Source organism: Podarcis raffonei, chromosome 1 (genome assembly GCF_027172205.1).
Source record: "Podarcis raffonei isolate rPodRaf1 chromosome 1, rPodRaf1.pri, whole genome shotgun sequence".
NCBI classification, from domain to species: Eukaryota; Metazoa; Chordata; class Lepidosauria; order Squamata; family Lacertidae; genus Podarcis; species Podarcis raffonei.
The window spans coordinates 137720725-137736214 of record NC_070602.1 but is presented as its reverse complement, the minus strand read 5'-3'; the positions used below and the strand labels follow the sequence as shown (position 1 = coordinate 137736214).

General features: G+C 41.0%; 1 protein-coding gene across 6 annotated transcripts in view; it reads right to left on the bottom strand.

Annotated features, from left to right (window-relative positions):
- Positions 1–5173: 5173 nt before the first annotated feature.
- The window catches only part of ERBB4 (erb-b2 receptor tyrosine kinase 4), a 787830-nt gene continuing 777513 nt past the window's right edge, over positions 5174–15490 (bottom strand). For all 6 annotated transcript variants that reach the window (XM_053364631.1, XM_053364650.1, XM_053364658.1 and 3 more), the window contains 2 exons: positions 14618–14915; positions 5174–12290 (listed from right to left, as the gene is read on the bottom strand). In XM_053364631.1, the coding sequence (XP_053220606.1) occupies positions 11845–12290; positions 14618–14915 (744 nt within the window). In that variant the 3' untranslated portion in view covers positions 5174–11844. The remainder of the gene's footprint in view (positions 12291–14617; positions 14916–15490) is intronic.

Sequence of the window (15490 nt, the reverse complement as noted above, 5' to 3'; positions counted from 1 at the left end):
GAAGTTGACAAACTCACCGCTTCTCTTTGTCAGAGTGTATCAGTTGTTAGAAACTGGTCCATAATTCAAGCTTCCTAAAAACCATGTGGCCAAAATAATATTTTGAATAAAGAACTTTCAATGCTACCATAAACATGTTGTGTTTCTTGCATTTAACTACATTTAGCTCCACTGAAACCAGTCGGACTACCAGTGCAATCCTATGTGTATTGTTGCAAAACTATGCCCCACTGAGTTCAGTGGGGTTTACGAATAGGGAAGTGCGTATAGGATTGCACCATTAATTGCCCCAAATCTGAACCGGGTTAGGAAGCAGATTGCGATGCATATTTATTTTAGAAAGGAAAGCAATTTCCATATTGAGTTTTATTCAATAACAAATTAAAGGCTTTTTATTAATAGGGAAAAACATGTTAAACATGTTACAATTTTTTAAAAAATGGGCTGCAATCTTAACAGGGAGTTCCAACCTAACAAAATACAGGACATTGCATGTGCATAAAAATTATATGCACTACATTTGCTTTTACCTTTCTCTTTATCTGCTATGAAGAACTTAAAGTTACTTTGCAAACTAGGTGAGTTTACCAGGTAGCATGGCTTAGTCACTATAGAGCTAAACAACTGACTCATTCCTTTAGAATCATAGAATCATAGAGTTGGAAGGGACCCTGAGGATCATCTAGTCCAACCTCCTGCAATACAGGAATAAGCAGCTGTCCCATATGGGGATCAAACTTGCAACCTTGGTGTCATCAGCACCACGCTCTAACCAACTGAGCGAGTGTGTGGATCTGGTAGCCAGAACTAGAAAAGAGGGTGAAAAAAACCAACCTGCAGGTTCATTTTGGAAAACACTCACCCCTATGGAGAGTTTCTTTAAAAAAAAACAAAAACCCTCAGAAAATATTTCAGCAGAGAAAAAGTTAAAGAACAGACATAATGTACATTGTACTGGCTTGACCCACAATTCCGTTAGGGCATCGTACTTGGGTATATGCAAGTTTAGTCTCATTGAGAGTTGTGGCTCACTCAGATGGGTGCAGAATGTGGCATGTGAACATGTAGATTGTTGCTGCTTGAACAGATTGAACCAGTTTCTTCCCATGTGTAGAACAGATACCCTGTCTGTACCCAAATGGCCAGTGATTTCAACTGGAATAAAAACTGTGTACACCCAAGCACTTCTTTTAACTGGATTATGCATTTCCTGCTTCCAGAGGATCATTTTGTTTCCTTGCATTCAAAGTTAGCTTACCTTTGCACAGCTGCTCAGTTTAATTATCGACCCATTTAACAGCAGTACCGTTTTATGCTACATATTTCATAGTACCTCACTTCAAAATAACGGATTACATATCTACACTTATAAAATACCATTCACAGTTTGTTACTGTGGTTATCGCCCCCAAAATGGTTTAGTCCGCTGAGTGCTTATGGATAATAATGCAAGCTGACTTTCATGCCAGTGGAAAGGAATTGTTTTAAAACAATGGTTATTAAAATAATCCAAATGAAGGTGCTTTTTCCTTGTGAGTAGCTGAAAGGTGCATTTCAACTGGCCCACCTTTCAGTGCATCCTGTCACCCTGGATAGTACCTATTCAAATTTTGTTGTAAGGTTAGCCTCCCCTGTAAGTTAGCAAAAAGCTTGCTGTATCACCCTGATTTTCCTTCTCTCTTTTCATTGACTTTATGTTCCAGTCAGTTGCTAGGGCTAATGTTATTCATTTGCTGTAAATCCATGCCCATGAAAGCTGGTGTTTGACAAAGGACTCAGATTTGCAAGACTCTTACAGTTTTTTTAAAAAGCAAAGCATGCTTCTGCTTATCATGCTGGAAATTAATTTGAAAATTAGCAAGTTGTGTCTGCACAACAAGGAAGTTTTTTCCAGTAAGCATGAGTCCTGAATGCTGTATGGCTACTTGTTCACACTTCATGGTCCCTACTCATGTTCTACTAAAAACCTCCTTAACAACCCTCAGTTACTAATGCCTATCCTACAGCTTCTACCAACACAACTAGTGCAAAAGCAAAAACAACAAGAAGAACAAGAACACCCTTTGTAGCTGCTTCAGCATAATGCATGCAACTGATGATTTGTATGCAAAAAAGAAAACTTGCATAAATATTATTGATCTTCTCAATACATATTGAGTGCTGAAGTCCATCTTTCTTGGTGGAGACTTTGATGCAAAGTATGAACATCCCTTGCTATATGCTTTCAGAGGCTAAGGAAACTCACAACTTAATGAAGCTATGGTTCAGGAAAGAACTTACCTCTGTGCTCAGTGTAAATTGATCTGACACAAGTGTCTAACACAGGTACCATCGAAGTTAATTGGTTGTTCCCTGCTAAATTTCAGCTGGTTTGCATCAAGCCCCCAGGTGATTAAAGTCAAAGATGTGCATAAGCACATTTTCTGAAGTGGCAGGCTATGTGCGCACACAACAATTACAACGATCGCACCCAGTTGCAACATGCTACCGCAACAAGATCAATAATAATTACAGCTAACCGTATAATCACTCTGTGAATGTGGGAGTGAAATGGCACTGTTTGTGCTGTAGGGAATTACTTCACAAGGGAACAAAAACATTGAAATCTATCCCTTGCTTGTTTTTAAGTGCAAACACTGAAGGAAGGAAAAGATACAAATTGGCCTTTTACATTCTGAAGTGCTGGTGTTTCTGGTCATGGAACATCCTTGGTTTACATTTGTCCCTAATTTTTAACAGTAGATATGTTAAATATCTACTGTTAATTTTTAACAGTAGACATAACATTTTCCTTGTAAAGCTTTCAACTGAGTCATGTAAAGAAATAGCATCCAAAGAAACAACTCCAAATGCTTACTCCAACATCATTTTATTTTTCTACAACTATGTTCCTAAAGGGCTTAAACCTGAACTCTAGGCAAGGTCAAATTACTGTATTTTCCCATGTATAAGACTAGGTTTTTGGGTTTTTTTACCAAAAAAAAAAAAAAGGTTTAAAATTGGGGCTTGTCTTATATATGGGTAGTGCTGAGGGGTGTTTTCTTAATTTGGAATCCCCCAAAATAGGGGGCATCTTATACATGGGGGCGTCTTATACACGGAAAAATATGGTAACTTAATTTAATTAACACAGCCACCCTTACAATCGGTCACTCTGACTTCCTTGGTCAGAGCTAGGCAATGCGTGAAGGATCTGTGAAGATCCTAGGAGCAGCTAAAAACATTCTCACCCAACTGTAATGCCCAGGATTCACTGAGGGAAAACCATGCCAGGTTATATATATATATATGAATGATATTTGTTAATATAGGCCATTTAGCCTAGATCTATGAGAACACTAAATCTAGTTCCTTTTATTTTTGGTCTGAGTACTTGTGCTTACTAGAGAACTTTGTATGGTTCAACAGCTGATAAAGTTGGGGCAGTATTATATACAGTGGTACCTCGGGTTACATACGCTTCAGGTTACATATGCTTCAGGTTACAAACTCCGCTAACCCAGAAATATTACCTCAGGTTAAGAACTTTGCTTCAGGATGAGAACAGAAATCATGCTCCAGCGGTGCGGCAGCAGCAGGAGGCCCCATTAGCTAAAAGGGTGCTTCAGGTTAAGAACAGTTTCAGGTTACGAACGGACCTCCGGAATGAATTAACTACTTAACCCGAGGTACCACTGTATCCCATTTACCTGTTCTATGATACCTTCAAAAGTACCTCACATACTATGGGGCTAGCACAGGTACAACATCCTAAACACACAGGCTTGCCAGATACCAACCATTTTCAGTGTATTATGATGCCTTGTTAAATTAATGCCTATTATAGAAACACAGTGATTTCTTGCATGCATTAGTTTTGCTTTGCTGAATACTCAACATTAGCAGCACTGGGGAGTCTGAGTTTAAGTGAAAATGAGTGAATTATAAGGGCCATTGTTTTGAAAGCAAAGAGGAACATGGAAACCATAGAACTAAATTTCCCATTCCAATATGGAGAAAATTATGAAGTTCCAAAAATGGGATTGAAAGCATTACACACATCAAGTAAACCTTGGGAATCCAAATCTACCTTCCTGTCTGCTTGCACAATAACTCTACAGCTCTAGTAGAAAGAAGTTTCTTCCACTCTGCCCTCCTCCATGTCTTCTGAACATTTAAAGACTGTTCTGCAGAAGGCTACAGAACAGTCTTAAATGTAAATATAATTGTTGTTGTTTAGTCGTGTCCGACTCTTCATGACCCCATGTACCAGAGCAAATATAATTAAACAACACCAAATAAAGAGATACTTGTGTAGCTAAGGCACAAGGAAAACTACAACTAAAAATGTTCAGACAAGACGACTTTGCCTTTCCCCATTCCTTGTCTGGGCAGAATGTTCCTCACTTCTGTTGTTTTTAACTGAGAATGTTGGAGCACTAAAGGTGTTTTTTTTTTTAAAACAAATCAGCTGCTGAAAGCATGCAGCACTTTCAGCTTCAGTTTTGGCTTCTGGTTTTAGTGAATACTTTGAAAATGTAACTCGCAGTGTTTCCTTTGGGCTCTGAGCCCAAATAACAGCTGACAAGAAAGTCACATCACACCTCTGTAAAGGGCAATATAAGGCAATGTATAATAATTCAGAGGGAAAAAAGCTTGCTCCCTTGGCGCATGTGCCTTTCAAGAGAGGTAACATTTCCCACAGTACCCAGAGTTCAGGCCCCTTTATCTTCAAGTCGTGACTGCTGTGTGTTTTGGCTGGTTTGCTGTGTCCCTGCTTGAAGCAAATGTCAATTATTTCCCTCCTTTGTCACTTCTGGAAGTTTCCTCAGTGATATTAACTACAGGAAGGCTATGGCAGGGTATTGCCTAACTTCTATAACTTTTCCACAAATTGTGCAATATCGGTACCTGTGTGATTTCCACTGTGGCAGGGTATATTTTCTTTAATCTACAGGATGCAAAGCAGTTAGCAGTGCTAACTACAGGGCTCTTCAACACAAACAGAAGGACGTCTGACCTGAGGATACAGTTCTCACAGCCGAGCTGCTACCGCTGAGAAGATGAGGCTGGAAGCTTTATTTACCCTGTTGTCTTTCTTAGCAGCATGATCCCAATGAAATCACGCTACTCACAGGCTTTTTTGCATTTAAAGGGAGACATGCTGGTTATTAAAGAAGAATTTTTTTGGGGGAAAAAAGGTGGCAAGATGAAGATTAAACTGCACTAAGAATTCATTTTGGTCTTCTGGAACATATCAGAGCCCATCATTTCATGCAGTTTCCCAAAGAATGCTGCCTAAGAATGCTTTGCCAAAGGCTGGACACGGCAGAAGCAAGCTGGGCGGAAGTGAAGTTGCCTGACCCTCTGGCGATGGTGTAAGGACAAGCGTGCGTTTACTAAGCTAGAGGAAGGACGCTATCTCTACCAAGCAAAAAATGCCCCCCACCCAAAACAGAAAAAAGAAATGCTTCCAGCTAGTTAAACTAGGTTGCTCCTCCTTTTGCAGGAAGGGGAATCAGACTGGTTGCTTAGGTAATGGCGTATAAGCAGGTAGCTATTTGATACATTCAAAGTTTTTAAATATAGCCTTGGTGTACATATGAGAAGAAAAGTCTGGACTAGGGATGAGGGAAAGACTTGATTCAGGAAGCACTGAAAGCCAAATCGATCAAATTTGTATTTTAGAAACAATATGCAAAGCAAACACAGCTATCCTTCAAAACTGCACCGAATTCAAGCTTTGTGATGCAGTTTGCAACCAACCATTGTTTACAAAAATGCATATTTTAGGGGGAAGTGTAAATAAAAATGAAAATATTTAGGGAAAATGACATGCAGAAATGATTGTATTATGGGAAAAAATGCTTTCAAAAATATGTACATTAGTCAAAACTGCATATAAAAGACATAGCTCATCTACTATGGAACTGCCCAGTAATCCAATTTTCTGGAAGGAAGTGCAGGGGCTAGAATTAATCTGGTTCTGTACAAATCCCTCTTAACAGGCAATCTACCACTGCAGTTGGCTGCATACCTGCCAGGTGGGGATTATCAAAAGCACAAGAAGGATGGCTCCACTGAGCCATGTTGTCATCAAAACAAACATTGGAACTATCTGGAGTACACCAAGCACAGCAACCTGGATACAGGACCTTCTGCAACCAGCATTCCATGAGAAAATTTTGCTCTACAAAGTTCAAGCTTCCAAGAGATTTTGAGTGCATTTTTGGAACTGTTTGCTGAATAATATCTGCATTTAGACGTAATGGGAGGCACACTGCAGCGATGGGAATTTCCCCAAGTTAATGAATGTTAATCTAGGACTACAGCAGAACATTGACACACATTCATCAGAGTGCGGAAACCTAGACACACTGTAGCTGAGTGCCAGAGATGATAATACTGTAGCTATACAAAGAAGATGAAGAGGCCATGAGCTCAAAGAGAGGGAGCAAAGCGGGGGGGGGGGGAGAGGAGGAACTAAAGCATTATACCATTTTATTGTAATAATGTGAAAAGCCCAATAAACCATGGATAAAAAAGGGAAATGCTCTGAAATAATAATGAATTTTCATAAGGATTTTTAAAAAATTTAAAATCACAGACTGCTGCAAAATGTGGAGAACAATTTAAGGCTGGAAACATGGACAACTGAGAAGATTATTTGGGTTACCTGAAATATATATGAAATTCACAAATCCTTCCATTCATAGTCTGGACTGAGAACATGGCATGGAGGAAGGAGTTTTCCTTTCTGTCATTCCCAAAAGCCTGTAGAGTTTTACTGTTGAACAAACTGGCATTAGGTGAATAATTGCACCCCCTTTTTTCATGTCACCACCTGGATAGGCCCAACCCTGCTAGTTCCCAAAACTTTAAAGTGGGATAGGAGGGAAGCCACCCAGATGTTGTGGGACTTCAGCTCCCATCACCCTCATCCTGTGTGGCCAGTGGTCAGAGATGATGGGAGTTGCAGTCCAGCAACACCTGGAAAGCCACCTCTGCTTTAAATAGATAGAAATGGACATGCATCCCGGCACCACTGGAATAAGAGATTCAAATGAGGTCACAGCCTGGATTTCATCTCACACAATCAATCAAACTGACTTCCTTATACATGCATTTCCCAGAATTAAAAGTTAATATGCTCCATCAATTCATATTTTGAGAGAAGGTACAGCTATGGGGGGAGGAACTATTTACATTTTCTTTTACTCTGCAGGATTGTTTTCTTTATGCAGTACTTATCTTGAATTGCCAAAAGCCTTGCACATAAACAGGTTTCCATCTTTAGTTAGCAATAGGATGCCAAGATGCTTTGATGAATTTCTCTCCCCTGCCTCCCCCATTCTGTTCAAGTGCACAGGGAGGTCTTCAACTGCACAGGTTTTACTCTTTATAGGAAGCAAATATATATTACCATTTGGCTTGTAAAGGCTTTTTACATGTGGAGAGAGCAGGATTGCATGCTATCCCTTGAATTTGCAGCGAGCTTTCCATTTATGTTCATTGAGGCAGCTCAGTCCTATTGGACCTTAGGCTCTCAATAACTTATGCTCTGTCAAATATAAACAAACACACTAACCTGCTGAGGATTCCTGAACCACCAATTTTGAAACGGGTAATCTGGGGAACTGAAGTATTGCTAACTAACAGCACACAGCTCTGCATAGGATCCAACATTTGCAAAGGAGCCAAAACCGGCAGTTACCAGGAGAAGAGCTCCCCTGTATGCTCTTCATTGTGAAATGGTCAGACAGCTCTGTCTGGAGACTTCTATATTTGAAGACCCAGGAAAACCACCCTAACTTTGCCTCAGTAATCCTATGGTATATATGGCTATAGCAGTGAAATCTCCACTGATGGTAGAAAATGTTTCCTTAACACTTGCAGCATCCGTAGTGTCAAAGAATGTTCTGCTTTCATCTAGCAGGCTCCCTAAGAATGTAGGAACCACCCTACTTAGTAGGCCATCTTATTTCCAATGGTGGTAGAAGCCTCTAAGTTGGATATGAAAATAACACTTTCTCCCTGTAGTCACCCCTGGGGCAATACAACTGGTTTTCAGAACCCCCTTAAAAGCCACTCTCTACCACCTCCCTCAGTGGGTAAACTAAAACTTCTGAAATCAGTGAGCAGCCAGCACTTGAACACCAATTCTTTGCGTTCTGCACACACTGCTTTTCTGCTGTGACAAATGGGAATTTGGCCAGCACATCAAGAGAATAAACTTCACCAGGCCTGCACACATTTCTGTCCATTGTGCAATTGATTCTGACACTAACCATTGTATTATGAACGTCTCCTTCCTTCTCACTGCAGTTTGACACATATTTTGAGTAACTAAATATTTTTTAGAGAAACTGTGTAATTGGAAATAAGTTTCATGCCTACAGTAAGCGCTCTTCTACCTGGCAATTAAATGCAGATACTTAAAATTAAGCATTTTCTGGAAGAACCCAAGTTTTGTACTGCTTTAGTGGAAGGAATGAAAAAGTCTACTCTCACACACAAAAAATGTAATTTCCAATAACTGGGCAGACTAATACTTTACATGCAGAAATAAGGCCAATCCAATGTGAAGTCAGGTCTCACTCGGCTCCATCTTTAAAGCAAAACAAACCTAGAAATATGCATTATTAGCTCAATGAGGCTCAGGTCATATTACACCACGTAGTAACTTAGTACATAATTTGTTCAATTCTGGGCAGAGAGAGATTGAACTGGTTCAGGAAGTTCAAGAACCTGTAGTCTGAAAGACAGAGAAATATATGCCTCCTGATATGGAATGCACTTTTGAGAACCAGAAATCCCCGAGTTCCTGCCTAGCAGCACCTCCTGTGCACAGACATAAAAGAGTCGACTGGGTGCAGCCACCGGAAGGCGGGCTAAACACCATCATGTTTACTGGGATCCCCAGGGCAGTGGGAGCCAGTGTTGCTGACAGAATATATGAGAGTTGATGAGTTGGTACTCCTGCTTCCAGGGTGACCAGAATAACATGCTGGATCCCAGCGACAGGGAACAGTGGCTAGAGGGCAGTTATCACTCATCTTTAAATATACATTCATGCCATGTCTGGCTATCATCATATACCAAGGAGCCAGAAAACACAATAAACCCAAGCAAACAAACATCAAGAAGCAAAAGCACAAGCTTCCATGGGTTTTCTCAAGACATGTCAAATGTCTATAACATTTCTTTGTGGATCACCAGTGCTTCCCAAAATGACCTCACTATTTGAGTTTGCTACTCGGACCGTACCAAGAGGCCACTCTTGGGTGACCATGGGATCTACAATGGCTTGTAGGATGATGTGCTTTCAAAATCTACCTTGGCCAGAGGATTGAGTGGGGCAAGAGCTCCCCGTGGCCTGGCTCTTCTCTGCTCAACTTGCCTGGGGCTTTGTGCTGATAGCTGCAGAGCTATCACCTGTTCTGGACCCTGGATGTGACTGCTATGCAAGGAGTCCTGCCTTGGTCACTGAGAGCCTTTGGGGTCATTCTGATGGTGTTTAAGATATAAGGTTAGTAGGGCAGTGCTAAACCATTTTTAAAAGGCTGAGACTTTTAGCATTCCCTTTCCCCCACACAGGTGTTTTGCCCCTTAAATTCCAGCCATAAATAAGTACTACTCTGTTGCTTGGGGACAGAGAGAGGCTGGAACATCATAGAAACATACTTTATGAGCAAATGGCTACCTATATCAAGTCAACTCCTGAAACTATGAGCTTTGTTCGTTTAGCAGAATAAACCTGAAAGCTAGTTCTTGAAATATCCCCTAACATGTTTCTCTAAAATGCTGAAGGCACCCCTTGACTTGTTTTCAGTCTAATAGGATATGTGAAGTATTTTGACACAGCTCCCTGCCATTATTCGACGCGCTTGGTTTTAATCATTACTAAAGTGCATACAACAAAATACTATTGCCCCTCCTGCAATTTCATTCAACATATAGTGAGCCTGCAATCCATTTTCCTGGGATTAAGCCCCATTGAAATCAGTGGGGTTTACTTCTGAGTAGATAGGATTGCACTGTAAGAATGAGGGTGATTCCCCCCCCCTTGCCCCTACTAGATATTATGTCTTCAGAGCTGTATAAATAAACTTGAGCTAAAAAAAAATTCCAGTCATGAAGGGAACAAACTAAAAAAAACTTTTTTAAAAAAATTAAAAATAGCATGTAAAAGCCAGCAGAGAATGAAGGTTCGTAGATGAGAGAATGCTTTGAAATTATTTACAGTTTTGACTGAGAATGTAATAGCCATGCACACCCGGAATTTCTAAAACCTTGCTTCGTGTTTCTTCTTTGTGCTAGGAAAGCAATAAGCAGGCCTCACCACAGTCTTTGTCTGCTAGTCCAAGTCAGTCCAGCACTTTTTCCCGCAATTCCCCCTGCCCTGTAATCCGCTTTCCTTTCTGAGGCAGCACCAAGGCTAGTTACTCCTTCAACAGTTTTCCTGTGAGCAGTCGTTGCACTGATGAACAAAGTTCCAAAGACTTCACTTTGTTTTGGCATTTTCCACAGTCATCTTTTATATATATCTATATTTATATATCATTATAATAATAATTCATTTTACATTTTAAATTATTTTATTTTGCTGGTCACTTCCATATTGCTTCATTCAGATTCCAGAATACAGTTCAGGGTGAGGACAAAAATTAAAACCGTAGCTTAAGTGCAAATGAATTTTCCAGTGATCTGCCATGTGCGTTTTCTTCTTTATGAACTGAAGTCTGCCTCCTGACCCTGCCTCCTTTAGAAGCAGGTCACCCTTAAAACAAAAACAACCCCAAAACCATGAATTAAAAGAACAACAACGATGGATTTTCTCCCTCTGTCCAGTCCTCAGTATTCTCTACTGCTTCCCAACTTTAGCTGATAAACCAGAGGAAACTGAGGAGAAAATAGCTACATTTTGTATTCAAGAAGTATAAAACATCAACAGGAGGCTCTGTGCATATAAATCTTGGTTGGTGGCTTGCCCTCAAAAAATGAGATGTTGTTGTTTTCCCTATAATTTTGGCCTTTGTGTCCTCAAATCATTTTTGCTTTCAAAACATTTGTTCTCCTATTGACCTGTAGAAAACCTGTAGTGTCATGCACAGAAGCATGAAGAAGTTAGGTCTGTGCAGTTAGAAAACAGAAAGCAGAAGTGGTGGAGAACGGGGGACTGGCCGGAGAGTCATGTGATCTTCAGTGTGATCCCTTTGATGGATGGACGGATGGACGGACACAGTGAACAAGATGGGAATGGCAAGCTGGGTTAGCCATTTTGTTTATGTGGTAGAATATAAAGTGTTAAAGAAAGAAGTCGGATTCTCAATCTCATTACGTCATCACTCATGATATTAAAAATGTCCTTTCCTACCCTCTCTTTTCCCTCCCCCTGCCCAAAACCGCACTGCCCCCTCCAGGATTGCTCCGGTGGCTCTCAGCATTTCCTGCTGATAGAAGCTGGCACTTGTGACTTTCCCTGCAGCATCAAAGCTGAATTGCTACGTGGAGAACTAGTTGGACAGCAGGCAACACCGCCACCGGCTTTTACTAGTATTCATTGGCTTGTCTGACCTCCTGGCCCTGCGGGTGCACAGAAAGTGAGAAATGCCAGCCTTTCTCCCTCCCTCCCTCCCTCCCTCCCCGCTGCTTCATTCACTCTTTACTTTTCTTTCTTCCCGGCTTCCTGGAACAAATGACTTAACTGTACCTTTCCATTTGCAGACAACCACCTGCAGGAAGAACTGGCAAGAAAAGGAGAAGAGAGGGCAAGAGGAAGGGACAGAAGAGAAGGGAGATAGAGACGGAGGAGAAAGGAGAGTGCTGGTATATGGGTCCCCCATGACTTCCACGCTTTGGGGATTACACCACTGTGTTTCGGTGTCTGTAGGGTGGAGGGGGCAGCATTGTGCCAGGCTTCAGGGAGAACTCTGAGAGGTATTCGGGGTTCTCTGCCACAATGGGCCGGATCCTTCCATTTTGTTTGTAAAAATATTTTGTGCTGTATTCCTGCAGGTAGTCCGGGTGCTGTAGGGTACTCCGTGGGGGCAGGCTGTGATTCCAGTAGCCTGGGTTGTCAAATGCCTTCTTGGGTTTCTCTGGCAATGGAAGCCCATTTTTCTTCAGGTACTCTGCATTCTCGAAGGTGCCTGTGAAGGTGTTGAGGTACAGTGGCTCGTTCACATACTCATCCTCTGCTTTGGGTGGGCCATTTTGGCCGTTGTGATATTCTGGGTTGTCCAGCGCTTGAAGATCACCATTTTTCCGCCGAGAGACAAATGGGTTCTCCTCCACAGGATTCAGGTGATCTAGAAATTATAAAACCCATATGAGCCAAAGAAACAAACCACATCTGAATGGAACCTAATTTGAAACAAATTTGTTTTAATATTTCTATGTTGTCAAGCTGTACCATGATGGGTTACAAAAAAAGAAAACCAGTTGATATTAGGAAGAAACAGATGAGCATTGTGCTGGTGAGTTGTTCCAAGTGGTTTAGTGGGCTGGACTTTAACAGACTTCATGAAGCAATGGATTAATATGGAAATGTCTCTAATTCCTAGCTAGAGAGAGAGTTGAGTCTGGGTGGGGGAATCTGTGGGCATCCATATCTTGGTTGTGCTGCCACTCCCATCAGCCCCATCCAAGATGCTCAAAGGCCAGGGATGGTGGCAGATAGTCCAGTAACATCGGGGGGGGGCTACAACTTCCCATTTCTGGATTAGAGCTTCTTGGGTATGGATCTAGCACCAGCTAGTCATACAACATAAAACTGCCCTGTCACTACTCTTAGGTTGAAATAACCTTAGGTTGACACAAACTGTAGCTTATTTCAGGTCAGTGAAAACAAACTGACAGGAGTAAAGTTTTGTGTGATTTTATGATATCTATCTATCTACCTGAAAGAAAAGGCTATTGTTTACTTAATCACTATCCTCGGATCTTTATTCTCTAAGGGGATGTCTTTGGAGTAAAATTTATGCACCTTTACCTCTAACATCAGAAGCTTCTGCTTGCATGCACTCAGCCAGTCCCTTTCCATGAGGAGAGAACCCTGCAGCTGTAAAGTGGGCAGTCCTGGGATATTAACCTGCAAGGAGGCGCCTCCATTTCTCACAGAGCTGAGCCCAAAGTACGCGCAGCTGATCTGAACTTTTCCAGCAGTGCTGAAAATGTCTCCTGTTTACATTGCTTATCCTCAGGGAAACAATAACCACCACTGCCATATAACGTTATCTGGCAGATTATGAAAGTGCCACTAGCACAATTAAAAAATAAACAACACCGTTACATATTACACGGGCCATAGAAAAATACAATAGCCTCAAGGAACAAACCTAGCTAACTCCACTCTCAAATATGAATATGTTGATTTAAACAGTGCAGGAAATCCCAGATTAAAATGCAGGAGGCATGCAGATGCTTAGCGAGGGAGGAAAGTCATTCTTCCACAACTCTAAAATGAAATACTTCATTTTAGAGAGAGAGGGGTGACTGAAAACTATCTGAATCAAGCTATCTCTCCTGGGTTAGAGATGTTACTGCAGCATTTTGGCTCAGGACATACGTGCACACTGACCTTCAGGTCTTTTTCACACAGTACATCTTAGACAAGCCAAAAGCCTGTGGTCTGCAGAAACAAAAGTGTGACGAGGAGTGCAAGAGAACTGTGGAAACTCAGTGGGCTGTAAGTAGCATGGCTAGAAGGTTAACTACAGGGGTGAGGACAAGAGGAAGGAAGGACATCTGCAGTGAGAACATCTCAACATGCTCATCCAGTTATGCTCAAAAACAAGATCTCTTTTCTGCACCAGGTTTTCTCCCTTCTTTCACATCTGTCCCTGTCTATAAGTGTCAATAATGTTTAAGATTGCTCTTTAGTAGTTTTTTCAATGTTTTCAGAATGTAAGAGGTATGATGGCAGAGTAGTTCTAGACAGAGCAAATAGACTATAGCAGGTGTCAAGTAGGCACAGGTGAATCTCACACTTAATGGATTAAGCAAGTTAATCGTTCCAGTTTTGATTATTTACAATTCCAGATATTGAGGTTTGACCAGAGAGACTTGCATTCAAATCCCTACATAGACATGAAGCTCACTGCATGATTTTTGGCCAGTCGTGGGTGAGACTGGATCCTTCAGATAAAGATAACCTAATTTCTCATTGAAATATGATCTAAGTCACTGAAGTCTGAAGTTAAGCCCCGCAGTGATTTTACCAGAAGTGGACTCTATTCTTTGGAGAAAAACAATGAATTATCAGGAGTATGTCACTTTTCTCTCTATATTTTATAGCCTTGTAAATCTGCACAGGGTAACCTCCCTTTATTTCTTACACTCTAAATTTATCTAAATTTAACCTCTCCTTATCTTTTGCTAAGCTCACAATGTTATTGGGTAAATATCCCCTTCTCTTTGTGCAGCACAAATCCCTTTATTAGTATTGTCTTTGTCCTATAACTTATATCGAGGTGGAGCTCTTTAGAGAAAGAGTGGGGTTTAAACATTGATAATCAATCACCTCTGGAAGCCAAGCTGCTACTAGAAATTAGCCTTCAAAACCTTCAGATGCAGCTTAGGTCCTATTCCAAACCCAAAACCTTATGATTGCTATCACATGTATGCATCTACATACCTGTTTTGGGGTTTTCTGGCATTGGAGTCATGTATCCATCTTCATCCAGCTCGTTTCTTGGCCCCCGTTCAGGTATAAAAACGGTTGGGTCAGCGCTGTACCTCTGAGTGATGCTGTCCTCCTGTGAAAGGCTGGCCACTTGCTTCCGCAAGGTGCCATTGCAGCAAGTATCATCGCAGATCTCTGCAGCACTTTGCATGATGGGAAGTTCTGGTGCTATGCTTGGCATGGCAGCTCGGTATGGCAAAGGAATTACTTGTTCGGTAGCCAAGCTGCCATCTCTGTAGATAAACTGGTTCTGTAAGAAACACAGACCACGACACGAGAGACTCATAAACGATTGTACTTGTGGGCTTTTGTGCATATAATATTACATTTTATTTTCATTTATTTGTTCAACTTGATATGTCCTTTCCCTGGTATTCCAATTAGAATAGACCTCAAGTATCACAGCACACATCTTCAAAAGAAAAAAACTTACAGAAGACCTAGTAAAATTTTGCCAAAAATTCAAAAACTGAGGGCAAAATAGAAAATTCCAGGTTGACATTCTATTAAATTCCTTTTTAATGCAATCATTTAGAACTTTCTGATCCATACATGTCAGTACTCTCCCTTGAATAATAATATATATTTTTTTACCATTACAAGTATCATCTCTCCTTCTTTGCATCTTCATATTCCTACCAGTGCCTGGCTTCAGCAGTGGTTTTTTGAGTGTGTGCATATACTGCAAGAAATTCTGCCACTTTTACCAAATTCATTTTGTTTTCCCTACAATTCCTTAGATGTTTCTCCCTAGCAGAAACCTCCCAAATCCCCCCCCAAATTCCCTTAACTTCAGTGACAATTTAGACAGGTACATATCAGCAT